Here is a 14,710-nt window from a genome sequence, read left to right on the forward strand (position 1 = left end):
GAAAATAGGTTGATGTGTACATGGATACCGAGTATGTGCAATTCTTAAAAATGCATCAAGCAACGGGTGGTTCTGCACTTTACCCAAAATTCTATCGCACACTTTTCGTCATGGGCAATTCCCAAATTGTTTAATCTATAGAATATCAAAAAATGATTTTTAAATTAAATTAGTACATTACAAAGTCTTTAATCTGGATGTCCATAATCTGGAATGATCTATAATCCGGACCTCAAAGCTATAAACTTTCTGCGCATGCATAAACGCATTGTGCGTTTACGCATGCACATAATACGTTTATGCATGCATATAATACATTTATGCATGTGCGTTTAATGTATAACAGACGGTATAAGCTAAGCTAAAATTATCTAATTATCTATTTCAGTTAATGTTGCAGATTGCATTGTTCCTTAATCTTCTAATTGGATCCGGCTTATTATTTTTTGCACACTGTTAGAGCAATTTTATCAAAAGTAAGCTTGAACTTTTGATTATGTCAAAAACAGTTTCCGATTCTAGAGCTGCCAAAGAATCTACAAAGCGAAAGCATGTTTCGATGTCCATCAAACAAAAAGTGGAATTGCTGCAAAAAATTGATAAAGGCATATCCTTTGTTTCTCTAATCATTCCAAAATCTGTTTATCAATTTCACGCTGCTCTGCGGGGGGGGGGGAGGAAACGTTGAGGCGCGCAATGAACTGGAAGTTGATCAGTCAGCACTATTCTTATCTTCAGGGCAGATGTTTTTATTTTATTCGGCTTATAGTATTTCATCTCGAGGTACTCCGTCTTTGATACGATTTAAATCAAATTTCTCATCATTATAAATATCACGGATACACATCAAATAGTTTTCTGGTTGCAATTTTCTAATTTCAACTATGAGTAATGTATGCTTTACGCATGCGGGCGTTGAAAGAAATGTTTAATAAAGTAAACAAATAAATATTAAGCTTTTTTCGTAAATTTTGATACTTTTTAGATCCTAATTGCTCTTTATTTTATAAATTATGGTTTCATATTTTTAATTTTATAATTTCTGCATGCCATTTTACCAGATTTAAATTGATGATCTATAATCCAGAAAAACCCCTAATCCGGAATTGCCGAAGTCCCGACGAGTGATTAAAGACTTTGTTCTGTATTTCAATGGCATCTTAAGAAATATATAACTATATAAATTTACACGATCTGAAATCAGCGCATACGCTAGATTTGGCACACTGTTAAATGGGAGCGTTTGCTAGATTTGGCGCTTTTGCACATACATTTTCACTGCAATTTTTTTACGGTCCTCAAAACGGAATAGTACCATATATTTTTACCATAATTTTTTATGCTGCACTGTCATCATTTATCCATTTTCAAACCAAGTGCCATATTGTGTTCATTAATACATAGTTTTTTGATGGTATAATTTCATAACCTTAAAATAATCCATTGCTTACTGTTATGTAAAAGGCAGATCTCGAATTGTAATCATTTTTCAAAAATATAATAAAAAATACAGCAATAACAGTCAATTTATATTCTTATAAAAACAAAAAATATCTTCTCAAGAATCAGTTGGTGCTACATCAAATGAATGCAAAGACATTATGAGTGTGTTTGAACATACTTATCCATAACTCATGCTTGCCGAGTAGTACAATTGTACAGCTCAGGGATAGTTTGACAGTCAACAGAATACGTAAGTAGCAAAATTTTTAATAGTTGGGACAAAGAAGAGAAAAAGATTTTTTTTATTAAAATTAATTTAACAAAATTATTTTTTTAATATAAAATTTCTCTTTACTACTTAAAATAAGAATTACTTTGCTTCGGATATTTTAAAAAAATAAATGCATTTGTATTTTTAAAACGATTTTATATGTAATTTTTTTGGAAGATGGTTTCAATTTTCAGTGCACTTCTGTGAAATGTAATCATATAAAATACATTTTAGTATTAGTATAATACATTTTTAGTATTAGAAAGTAATGCAGAATACTTACACTAAGATATTTAAATGGATAAGCTAGAATGACTTGATTTTGGCGCAACTGCAAAACCACAGGATTGAGAAGCCGTAATTTGATTCCACTTGTTTTATTAGAGATATCACCAATGAAAACATGTTGTAAGACTGTAGATGTCTGAAATAAACAAAATTTTTGTTTTCAGCTAATTTGTTTTTTAATAAAATGTACTTCAAAGCAGAATTTACAACATTTTCCAAGGGTACTTACATATTAACACAATCACCTTGGCGTAGTTTGGCAATTTTTTTACAAAAGAAAAGAAGAATGCCTTATAATTGCAAAAATTCATTATATACCTATTTTTGCATACATAATTTGCATTTTAAATTAGTATTTATCTTAAAAATCAACCAATAAACCAATCTACAAGCCAATAAATGTTGCAATACAACACAAAGAGAAGATACAAAAATGGCAACATTGCCTGTTAAAATTGAAAAACTGTCATAAGCATGGTTGCCAGACCTTAACACATCTGTTGAAATAACAACTGCAATAATACTCAGAAATGAAAAAAAACATTGAAGTTAATATAAAAAAAATTAATTTTGAAAAATCTGTAATAGTATAACTGAAACATGCTGTCACCAATTCTTTGGACAAAATTTAAAGCTTTGAAATAAATTGCTTCTAGCTGTCAGCAAAAATGAAAATTTGCATTACATACAGTACAAAGTCTAAGATCTGGACTCGTTGACGATTCAAAATTCTTCAGATATTAGATCACGTGTTGAAATCTAGTATCATGTAGAAATTGTAAAATTAAAAATATGAAAAAAAAATTAGAGCATTTATGGCCATAAGGAAATCAAAATTTACTTATAAAAGCTCAATATTTATTCATTAATTGAACATTTCTGTCAATGTAAGTTGTTTGAGTTACTTCGTTTTTTGTACTAATACTTTAAATCTGAAGATAAATATTACAAAGTTCTAGTATTCAGGTCCTGTAACTGTTGTGCTGAGAACTCTCACTAAACTGTTGATCAAATTTTTGGTTCTCGGCAACTTTCTTCAAATGTCACTTTCTTCACTATTGGCAGTGATGTTTTCTGGATTCAAAAACATACTACAAATTTTGGGTAAAAGTATATTTTAGGGTACCCTTTCACGATTTTTGGCGGTACAGGGATACCAAATTTGTGCAAGTCTTTGATTTGTTATTTTGGCTTGCGTAGCGACGATTTTTGGCTCAAAAATCGTCGCTACGCAAAGTAAAAATAACACGACAAAGAATTGCACAAACTCGGTATCCATGTACACATCGACTTATTTTCACTTAAAAAAAAAATCCCAGAATTGCACAAAAATGCCATTGTGCACTTCCTTAACTTTATCCATGTACACATCGACCTATTGTCACTTAAGAAAACATCAGAGAATTGCACAAACTAGGCTTTGTGCACTTCCTTGAGTTTGTCCATGTACACATTGATATATTTTCACTTAAATAGTCAAAGGAGCACCCAATTCTACAGTAGAGGCAAAGAAAAAATACATAATCTCAATAAACTACATTTTAAACCAAACAATAAAATAACATAAAAAAGAAAAAACCTGTTATGCATTTAAGCATTACACAAAACAAATATCCACTCTGTGGCACCAAAATTCTTTAACAGCATACAAAAACTTCCTAAAATTATCTGAACTAGAACCCGTATATCGGCGTCACCACATAAATTCACAAAACAACACACACATAAGAGCATAAGAATCACATCACAACATAAGAGTAAAAAATATCCTACGTATTTCGGACTGTCTGGAAAATGGCTACTAAGCAAACCTTAATTTACACACCAGTCAATTAATGCACTTTTCCCCTTTCTTTCCAAATCGTACAGAAACTTCAAATTAATCTTACTACATTCAGCCATTCTACCATCTAAACAATGAAATAAGCAATGTACTTCCCAACCACACACTCCACAAAAGCCCTTACAAAACATCCTATGATTCAAAATTTCCCGGAATAATGCAAACGATTACATCATAATAGGGTTTCCATAACATTCAACTACTCAGGTTACCATAAATGAAACAACAACTTGGCGATAAACGAAACAACTTAGCGATAATGAAACAACTTCACGATAATACAAGGGATACCCTAAAATCAACTCTAACCTAAATATTGCCATCCATATGTAGAGTCATTACGTTATTTTGAAGCAGATGTGAAAAATAAGCTATGCCCTCACTGGGACTCGAACTTAGACCTCTCGAATATGTGTCAAGTGTGCTCCACGAAGGCATGCTGGAAGGAGGGAGAAAGTATCTTACATACTCCCCCTTTTAAAGGGCAACTGCAGATTAGGGAGACAGTCGCCAAAATCTTGGTAGTGATGAATTACCATACCCAAACCTTATAAAACTATAGGTAAAAGTATAATTTAGGGTACCCCTTGGTGAAACTTGGCGATTTTTGGCGGTACATGGATATCAATTTTGTGCAATTGTTTGACTCGTTATTTTGGCTTGCGAAGCGGGCCAAAAATCGCCGCTACACAAAGCCAAAATAGCAAGGCCAACAATTGCACAAACTCAGTATCCATGTACACATCGATTTATTTTCACTTAAAAAAAAAATCCCCAAATTGCACAAAAATGTCATTGCGCACTCCTTTGACTTTATCCATGTACATGTCGACCTATTTTCACTTTAAAAAAATCCCCGAATTATACAAACTTGCATTGCGCACTCCCTTTACTTTGTCCATGTACACATCGATATATTTTCACTTAAAAAGTCAAAGGAGCACCAAATTCTACAATATAGGCAAACAAAAAATACTCAATAAAAGACATTTTAAACCAAACAATAAAATAACATAAAAAAGGAAAAACGGCTAATCTTTGGAATATGGTAACAGGTAGTTTGGCGACATTTTGGTAAGGCGATAAAGGTATCCTAGCTAGGACTTTAGCAGTGTACATGGATAAAGTCAAGAGTGTGCGCAATGCCATTTTTGTGCAATTCTGAGATGTTTTTTTTAAGTGAGAATAGGTCGATGTGTACATGGTTACCGTGTATGTGCAATTCTTAAAAACGCAGCAAGCAGTTTGCGATTCTGCACTTTCTCCCAATTTTGCACCTAATCTTCGTCATGATTAAGCATTTTTGTTCCATAAAAGTTCTAGCAGAAGCGTAATTCGGCTAGCAGTTTGTTGGAAAAAAATGTTGAGAAAAAAAAAAAAAAAAAAAAAAGCCTTTACTTTGTGAAAACAAACTAGCGTCCAAACAAAAACTAGCAGGTTGCTGTAGCAGGGTTGGTCGCCAAATTTTCACCGAATTACCATAATCCAAAGATTAACCGGAAAAACATGTTATACATTTAAGCACTACCAAAAGTAAATATTCACTTACCATGATTTTCGAGTTCGCTTTGTACACCCAGAGCCACGTAAAAATCAAAATATCAATCATACTCAAATGACTTTTTTCAAACCAGGTACTCTTTCTGATTGAACTCTTCACATAGTGACCATCTGAACCTTTCTTCCTACAAACCCATTCAAATCCATCTAAAAGGTTTTTATGTTCGACTAGACGCATATCCTTCCTACATACAGGACACTTATAATGGCTACTAAGTAAACCTTCATTTACAAACCAGTCAAATAAAGCTCTTTTCCCCTTTCGCTCCAAATCATACAGAAACTTCAAATTAATCTTACTACATTCGGCCATTCTACCATCTAATGAATCAAACCAACACACACCACAAAAACGCTTATGAAACACCCCATGATTCAAAATTTCCCAGAATCATGCACCCGATTACATCACAATAGGGTTTCCATAACATTCAACTACTCAGGCTACCATAAATGAAACAGCAACTTGGCAATAAATCAAATAACAACTTCACCATAATACAAGGGGTACCTTAAAGTCTACTCTACCCCAAACTATGATTTACTTTCAAATGCTCAAAACCCTCTCTACTTAAACAATCATAGCTTTTCCAAATATCAGAATAAATTGTGGACACCAGCTTAATCCACTCCTTAATAATGCCCAATAATGTTCTCTCACTCCTATCATGGACAGCAACCAAAAATAGTTTGCCAGATTCTCTCTCAACCCCTCCAAAAAACCACTGCCCCTCAACTGCATGTACTCTATTGTATTTCCATTTTCCAAATTTACTTTCATCTATTTCTACTATCTTGCCAATACCACCTATTTTTTTCGATGATAGTTCTATATAATCTAAAATAGTTTCGTTTATAAATCGCATCCAGTCTGCTAATGTATTAGAAGCCAAAAAGTACTCCTCTTGAATTTTAGTCCCTCTGAGCATTTCGTATGTTAAAAAAAATATTTCATCTATCCTCAACTTACTGTTGCAAAACCATGACCCATATCTAATTGACTTCTGAGATCCACATTCCTTCCTTGCCATAACTTTCCTACACACCCACATAAAACCCTCTGACTTTGACTTTTTGGCTTTAAATTTCATTTCAGAATTACATTTCTCACTTATAAATCCCCACTTTATCAAGCCTGCTTCCTTTAAAAAGTCTAAGAATAATTGCTGATTTTGACATGAATACACAAGAAACAATCAATTGGCTACACCAGGCTTTCCTAAGGTCATCCTTCCATTTGAAAATTAAAATTCCCCGTTAATATTCCCTGAAACTTCTCAACAACGCTTAACACAGATGGCATTTTAATCTAAAAACATAAAGAAATTGGAATAAAATGAAATAGAAAAAAAAATCAGTACAACCAGTTCACGCAGTCAGCTTCTTCTGCTCCAGCGAAGACACACCTTAAGCCAAGGTTTACAATACCTTGGCATTTCATTGAAATGCTTTAAAAGAAAAACATTTTAACATTTAAAAATTAATCGAAAACAAACGTACAGAACACAATCAAATTAAGAAAAATAAGAGTATACAAAAGACGATGAAAAAACGCCAAAACACGATATATAATACCAAAAATACTGTCAAAAATTCAGCAGTATACCAAATTAGTTGCAAATACTAAGAGATAAAAATGTATTAATTGAAATGAGAAATGTATTAATTCAATTATTCAAAACAAGATGAAAGCAGGCACCAACATGGAAAGTAAACTCGCCAAGAAAGATTTTTTATATGTTTCAATATATAATATGTTACGACAAAATACGCAAGAATATTCATATTTGTGTTCCCACAATGAAAGGCATTTTATCTTCAAATCAGCTCAGAGATGATTAAAAAAATTGCTTTTGCTTAAACACAGCGCTTTTATACATATTCTAAAATTAAATTTTACAGCAAGTAAATCGTGTTTCGTATAAAAATGTGGATTATATCAAATTTTCTCCCAAAACATCTTAAAATGCGACATCTTATCTTAAAATGCGACAAAATGCGAATTGCGCGCTTATGCGCAGATGATGCCAAATTCTCAAAACCAAAGAAATGCACAAAATTAATTATGCTAGAGCAGTGGTTTAACCTCAAGGTTCCTCTAAGGACCTTGGTTTAACCTAACGTCACCCAAACTGTCTACAAAAGTCATAGAGTTGTTTTTTTTTTTTTTTTTTTTTTTTTTTTTTTTTTTTTTTTTTTTTCATTCTTTGAGTTCTTAGTGTTTCTTTCTATTTATCAAAAATACACCGACGAAGGAATGTACTACGTAGAATATACAATGTAAAAAGTACTACGACCACATTAAACATGGACTGAACGGTATTATCACCAGAGTACTCGGTCACGGGGCCCAACTTGTATCAAAACTGATTGTAAAACTTATAATTATTCACTGATCCGAGTGATTCAGATATAAAATATTATACTTCAAGATTATTTCTCTACTATGATAGTTCATTAACATGGTAAAATTTCAAATGTTCTAGAGGGACGCAAGCAGGTCATTATAAAAAATCACATGTATGAGGAGCTCTTGACGAAGAAATAACACGACACAGAAAGAATGAGCAGCGAGAATATTTTTTTGGTTCTTAAAGAAGGAGGCCTGGTAACAAATTCCTCTAAAATGCGAGGCAACGCAATGTTGCAACTCTCAGAGCTACAACGTGCAGGTTACTGCCTAAACTACCTAACTAATTTTCCTCATTAATTCGTTGACACATTCTTTGATGCCTTTTAAAAGTCATAGACTTATTGTTAGGTAGCAGAATTTCAGATTTAAAGAGTAGTGGCAATTCATATCGTCCATCAGGAAAAACATTTAAATTCTCTTTAAATTGCTTAACGGTGTCAGGGTGAGCAAGTTTAAGTTTAACATCTTCAGTTGGATCTGTTATGCCACTGGCATCTAAATTCCAGAGTTCGGTTACGCTAAAGTTAGCACAATGCAACGAAACTACATTATTACACAAATTATCTTCTAGTAATGCTGGAATAGTAGCTGAAGTAGGTTCTTTAGATAAGCTGTTTACTTTACCAATCACAGTGTATCCGAATTTAGTCTTAACTACAGTTACACCCGAGTTCAGTTTCAGAGAACTGCCAGTAATAATGTCCCCAATGGCATCTGCTCCTAAAAGCAATTCAATGTCATATTCTTTAGCTTGCAAATCAGACAAGGTAATATTTCTTTCTTTTAATTCTTTCAGGGTATTGCGATCAACTACTTTTGGAACACATCCACATATTTTGTTTTGAGAAAGTACTTCAAAATTATGGTCATAAGTGTCCTCAGAATTTCTTAAATTAACATCAAACACTAAATGGGAATGAGGACTTGTCTCTCTCCCCCCAAACAAACTGTGTATAATGGTTTGTTTCGATTTAGGACGCAGTTGCAAAAACGCGATGACCCTCTCTGAAAGCTAAGATTTCTGAGAACCGCTGTCCAAAATCGTACGAACTGTAAGTTGTCTACCTTCGAATACTATTTTTAAAACAAGTGTTTGCAAATACACATTTTCATTAACAGTTGACTGATTAAACAATATATTACTTATAATAACAGTACTGTCAATTTCATTTGACTTTACAGGTTTGCTATTTGAGCACATAATGGTGTAGTGAAATTTATCACAAGTTAAACATTTTACCTTATTTTTGCATGCCCATGAACTGTGTTCAACTCGTAGGCAGCGAAAACATGCGCGCTTTTTCACCAAAAGTTTTCATTTATCTTCTAAAGACATTTTGCGAGCAGAAAAACATTCGGCAGAATTGTGGGATTTCTCATAAAAAATACAACGTAAATTTCGCCTACCTGTATTGTCTTGAACATTTACCAAATCAACAGCTGTAGAGCAACCCGGATCCTCAGCATGTGGACGCGAATGGGAAGAAAGTGAAGCTCCCAACCCGGTACGAGCGAGCTTAATCATTTCCTCACTTTGCACTTCGTTTCGAAGAAAGCACAAAAGTTTATCCAAAAAACGCGCACTATCTTGCTGTGACGCAGTATCTTCTATCGAGCGGCTTCTTTCCCACGCACGTAGGACAGTCTCTGGTAAACAGCACTCAACAAATGTTCCAAAAATTCTGCAAATTTTTCCCTAGTTCTACCAAGGCTTTCGAGTGCTATAAGCTTGCTCTCAAGTAAATCACAAAGTTCAGCTAAATCTCCTTTGATCCTACCAGTAGCATTTTTCATTACTATGGAAAGTAGATCCCGTACATAAATCTGAACCAAAAGTTCATCTCTCCTGAAGCGTTCTTTAAGTCTTGCAATTACCTTTGAATAGTTTTCTTTAGTTGGCGGGAAACTTGTTACCAGTCTTGACGCTTTAGAATCTGCTACCACACATTGTAACAGATATTGAAATTTGTCTTCATCCACAATAGAATCATCTTTGTGAATTTTTTTTCAAACTGGGACCAAAAAGCAAGAAAGTCTTTCGGTTCTCCACTAAATTTCTTAATTCAAGTTTCGGAAGCTTGAATTTCCTTTTTTGCTCTGTTGTTGTTCCTTCCGTAACCGAATTTCCCTTCTTTGCATTTACTAACAGCGAACAAATCAACCAGAACTTGTCTCGGTATTCTTCTGCTTTCAAAAAATCTTCGGAATATTCGTCTTGAAGGGAATTATCGCTTAGCAACAAATTCGAAAATTCGAAACTTCTTGAATTGTTTCCAAACGTGTGAATTTGTCTTGAATCTGCCGAAACAACGTACTGACTTCGTCACTTCCTAAACTTTTGTTTTCGATCTTCTGAGCTATATCGTTGCAGCACACCGTAAATGCTGTTCTCAGCAACTTTCGTTTTGCTTTCAAGACTTTATATCCATATTTCACCAGAAATATAAATTAGCGGACGCCAGATTTAATATATTGCAACTCTCAGGGCTACAACGTGCAGGTTACAAATTAAATAATCACAGCAGGGATTATTAATATAAAGATTTAATATGGATATCTCAAACAAGCTGAAAACGTTACATTGCTCTAACTAGTCCATACATATAACTGAGTGAAAAAGGGAATTTCCCCGCTTAGTTCGCAGTTAAAGAAAAAAATAAGAATAATAAAAAATAGTTCAATCAAACGCGGCGCTCTTTCTGTCGACCTTCGCCCAGCCGTTACGTAATCGTCTGTCTGCAGCAGCCGTCTCCAACAACATATGATTTTTCTCCATGTGATTTTCATCCATGTGTAACTTAAAACGAGTCAGTTTCCTTTAGAAAGACCTCCATGAAAGCTTCCCTTTGCCTACACAAATAACCCTCGAGTGCTTAGAGGTATACAAATAGCCTATAACCTCTCAGTCTGTTGGAGAGGATTATATGCAAAGGCAAGCTTTAAGGGGTAGCGCAAATCCTTTGTTAAATATATCTAGAATGATTTCTAGTTTCGTTTAACTTCACTCAAAAGCAATGTAAATAATTTTAAATTTAAATAGAAGCTTCCTTTTTTTTTTCTTGGCTATAAAATAGTTTAACGTCAAGACCATGGGTTTAAATTTTTTTCCCGTGGTTTTGTTCTCCATTAAGATATGTCAATAAGCAATATTATTATTTAGTTATTTTTTTCAGAAATTATTTTAATATATTGACGAAAATTGTTTTAATTTAATTGATTCAATGACAGTCTTCGTAAGCAGAAAGTTTTTAAGAGAATTTAATTCTAAACGTTAAGTGAAAACACTTTTTAGAAAAGTTATGGTCCAATCTTAGAACTTTCTGAAAGATTAAAGAAGGTGGAAGAAGAAAATTATATGTTAGGGTTAAATTCATCAATTCTAATGAGAATGCATTAACGAAGTAAAGCACTGCAGTTTTACATAATTTCTGAGTAAGCTATTCATACGAATTGAAATATTTCTTGCATTTAAACTTGTGTTCCAAATTAAGATTTAACTTGAAATTAATGTAGATAATTACTGAGAGCATTAGATTTTTGTAGAGAGCACTTTACGTGAGATGAGATCGCTTGGGGTCACGTGATATGAACCGGCGAATCAGGATGTTGAACCATGAAAGCGTAGTAAATTCTTAAATTAATGTCTTTTTACAAATTTATTGTCTTTATTTATCGGCTTTTTATAAAATTTTAAGCGATATTAAAATGTTTATGCCTTCAAAAAAAGAATTCTTAGAACTAAAATTTTTTAAAATATTTTTTATGTGTATACTGTATGTTGTCGCCAATAAAGTCTGCTTGGCGAGATTTGCGCCGGCGAAACGGAAAAGTACCGAGAAAATTAAGAACTAATGGATTGGTCAAATGCTTATAACAATTTAAAAAATATATTGGGTACTTTTCCATTATGCACATGCCACGTTTTTGGGAGAGTTTATTATTTGTAAGCACACAACAAAATATGTTAAAATTAAACATATAAAAATATCAAAATTAATAAAATAAAATAATATTTTACCTTTCCAGAATTTGTAATGTTAACCGTTAGTCGTATCTTACGAGTGCAGTTTTCGATAGTATGATATGGCAGTGTTTGGTACTTAGAAAAATCTCCTTTTGGCGTTTTTTCACATTCCAGTAATTCTCCTTTAATATCGAGTTTTGAACTGACATACCAGGTGAAAGTAAGAAGAATTAAGAGGTAAATGCAGTTAAATTTTACATACATTTTAGATTTAAATTTATTAAATTCAGTAGCGGTTGTTTTTTCTTACGCAAAAAAGACAGCTTAGTATATCTAATAGACCTAAGTTGCAGTTAAATAAATGCTATATCTTTTAAACTTTCAAACAGAGAAATCAAACCAAGTGGCTTACAAATTATTGCATGTAAGCACATTACTTGTTACGAATTTTATTTCTTACACGTGCTCAAAAATAGCGGATTTACGCATTCATATTACGAATAATGTTTGCAGTCTACGTTTTCAATGAAGATTGATTACACTAATTTGGCAACAAGTAAACCATGATATGAAATATATTTCAATGACGTAATTTTTCGTGATGCGTTAGGGTCTTAAATATTATTTTAGGTACTGCATGCATTAACGTAAAGTGATTAAGCATTAACGTAAAGAAATCATTTAGCTAAAAATTTTTTATCATACTTTTTTTAAGTTAAAAAAATTATTTATAATCTGTGAAAATTTCAAAATTTTCTAATATTTATATTTTCAGACGTTGAAATTTTAACATAACGAAAGTATTAAAAATTGTCTGAAAGCTTTCAGATTTTAGGTTACTCCCAAGGTGGCGTTTTATTAACGTTTTATATGTTACCTTTATTCTTTAGAATTTCCATTACACAGTCTCGCGCGCTAGATATATTTTTTTTTTTTCGTACAATATTGCTTTCAAATCGTTGAGTTTGTTAATCAAAAATTCTTTAATGTCTGACAAAATGTGAAATAGATAATAAAACAAATTCCAAGTTCTAAATTAGGGCTTGCAGATGGCAATATTCGGTGGAGGATTACGTTATTCAAAATTGTATGGCTCTAGGTACCGTTGTTTTATCACAATGCGAGAAACATACACACATTTATGCAGATTCTTCATTATTTAATTTCTTTAAATATAATACAGGGCTCTAATATTTGGTGGCAACAATTTCAAAAGGGATTCGCCGTTTATAGTGAATCGAAGCGAAATGCTAAACAAAATTATTAACCCTTCCAGGCTAATTCCGTTTTTAGGCTAAAAATTCCAGAATTTGTAAATAGAAATTCGCAATAAGCTTCATTTAAAAGACTTTTTTCCGTTCTATCCTATGGTGCAACAAGTGAAATATACATATTTCATAGCTGTTCGCTCGTATGTCTTCGAGCTATGCGATTCAAATGGGGACTAATTACTCTGCTTTGCTATACAGATTTATTTATTAATATTTTTAAGTGACTAGAATTTTAAAACACAATGAATTTGTCACAAGTATGTTACGAACGCTTTTTGCAATAGAGAAAAATGTCTTAAATTGGTGTCCATTATTATCTATTGAGGATTATTTCTTAATATTAACATATTCCACTTTTGTTTTAAAATCAAAACAGGCAGTTTCAAAAATTTAAAGGACTTTATATCACGGTATCACTCAAATTGGTCATCGGACATTAAGAATTTACCAGAAGGATTATTTTTTTTAGCTATCAAATCTTAATTTTCTTATAAATGTAATTGCGAGAAAAGTTTATATAATAAGCAATAGATGGCGACACATGAAATCACCTTTCATTCAGTTTTTTCATAATAGTAGCTGGGTTTGTCTATGAATGAATATGGGATCAGCAAGAGGGTAAGATGGGAATGTATAATATCGAGTTCAGAGCTATGACAGCAAAGAATTTAACACTAACAGGCAAATATTAAAAAATTCTGCCTACTAAATATCAGTTTTAAATTAATATTTAATTTCTTATGCTCTAATTTCGGAATTTTGCTCAATTTTTACCTTACATATATTACTTATTGATATATTCTTGGTAATGATCTGATAAGGAGTCAAAGTCATTCAATTGTGGAAAATTTAAATTTGCATTTAACGGTTAGCCCTTTCTCTCCAACACTTTTGATTCCTCCCCCCCTCTAAATTAAGGACAGGTATGTGTTAGGAAATCAGACTGAAGTTACATCTATGAAATGGTAATGCAAAAAATATAAACACAGATTTATAATGGTTTTTCACTGACTGATGCACTAAACTATATTTCTTTCGTTATTCAATACACTATCGACAGCGCGGCTTAACCACTGAACACTAGTAGGTCGACCGTGGTTTTAAATCTCAGTAAACGGGCTGCCTGGCCTGCGTGCATGGGCGTCTTCGTGGTTTGCCCCATGTGTAACGAGTATACGAACCCGTTTCTATTAGAAAGTCCTCACGAAAGCATCCCTTCTCTTAGGTGTCTCTCGAGTGCTTTGCCATAATTAAATAAACTAAACTAAAAATAAAGGCTTTATGCATGGGAGTTATCATGGTTCTCACCATACGTAACGTGAGTACCTTTAAAAAATTCTTCACGAAGGAAATTCCTTTCATGCTTTGCTATAATTTAAATATAGTTAAATTCCTATTAAATGGGATAGTGCCAGGTACAACATCCACGTCTAACTGAAAATCTCGGTTAATTCAGGCAAGTTTAAGGGAAAAAAAAAAGTCTGAAATGTTTCAGATTTTAAATTACGCCCAAAGGAGCGTTTTTTTTTAACGTTTTGTGTGTTACCTTTATTTATTAAATATCATGTTCTTCGCAATTAAACCATAGAATTCAATTCAACAGCAATATGGCAAAATAATTTTAAAATGGGCATATCTTTAAAATTTCCTATATACA

General features: G+C 32.7%; 1 protein-coding gene across 3 annotated transcripts in view; it reads right to left on the reverse strand.

Moving 5' to 3' along the window:
- The window catches only part of LOC118202091 (hapless 2), an 87,573-nt gene extending 79,972 nt beyond the window's left edge, over positions 1–7,601 (reverse strand). For 2 of the 3 annotated variants that reach the window (XM_085821088.1, XM_085821087.1), the window contains exons 1-2: positions 5,395–7,600; positions 1,998–2,138 (exon numbers count right to left, since the gene is read on the reverse strand). In XM_085821088.1, the coding sequence (XP_085677214.1) occupies positions 1,998–2,138; positions 5,395–5,718 (465 nt within the window). In that variant the 5' untranslated portion in view covers positions 5,719–7,600. Of the gene's footprint in view, positions 1–1,997; positions 2,139–5,394 lie in introns of all 3 variants that reach the window. The other variant, XM_035374260.2, reaches the window with a different exon arrangement.
- Positions 7,602–14,710: the final 7,109 nt, after the last annotated feature.

The sequence above is a fragment of the Stegodyphus dumicola genome, chromosome 7, assembly GCF_044657685.1.
Source record: "Stegodyphus dumicola isolate Sdum_Otavi_A_Nest chromosome 7, ASM4465768v1".
NCBI lineage: Eukaryota > Metazoa > Arthropoda > Arachnida > Araneae > Eresidae > Stegodyphus > Stegodyphus dumicola.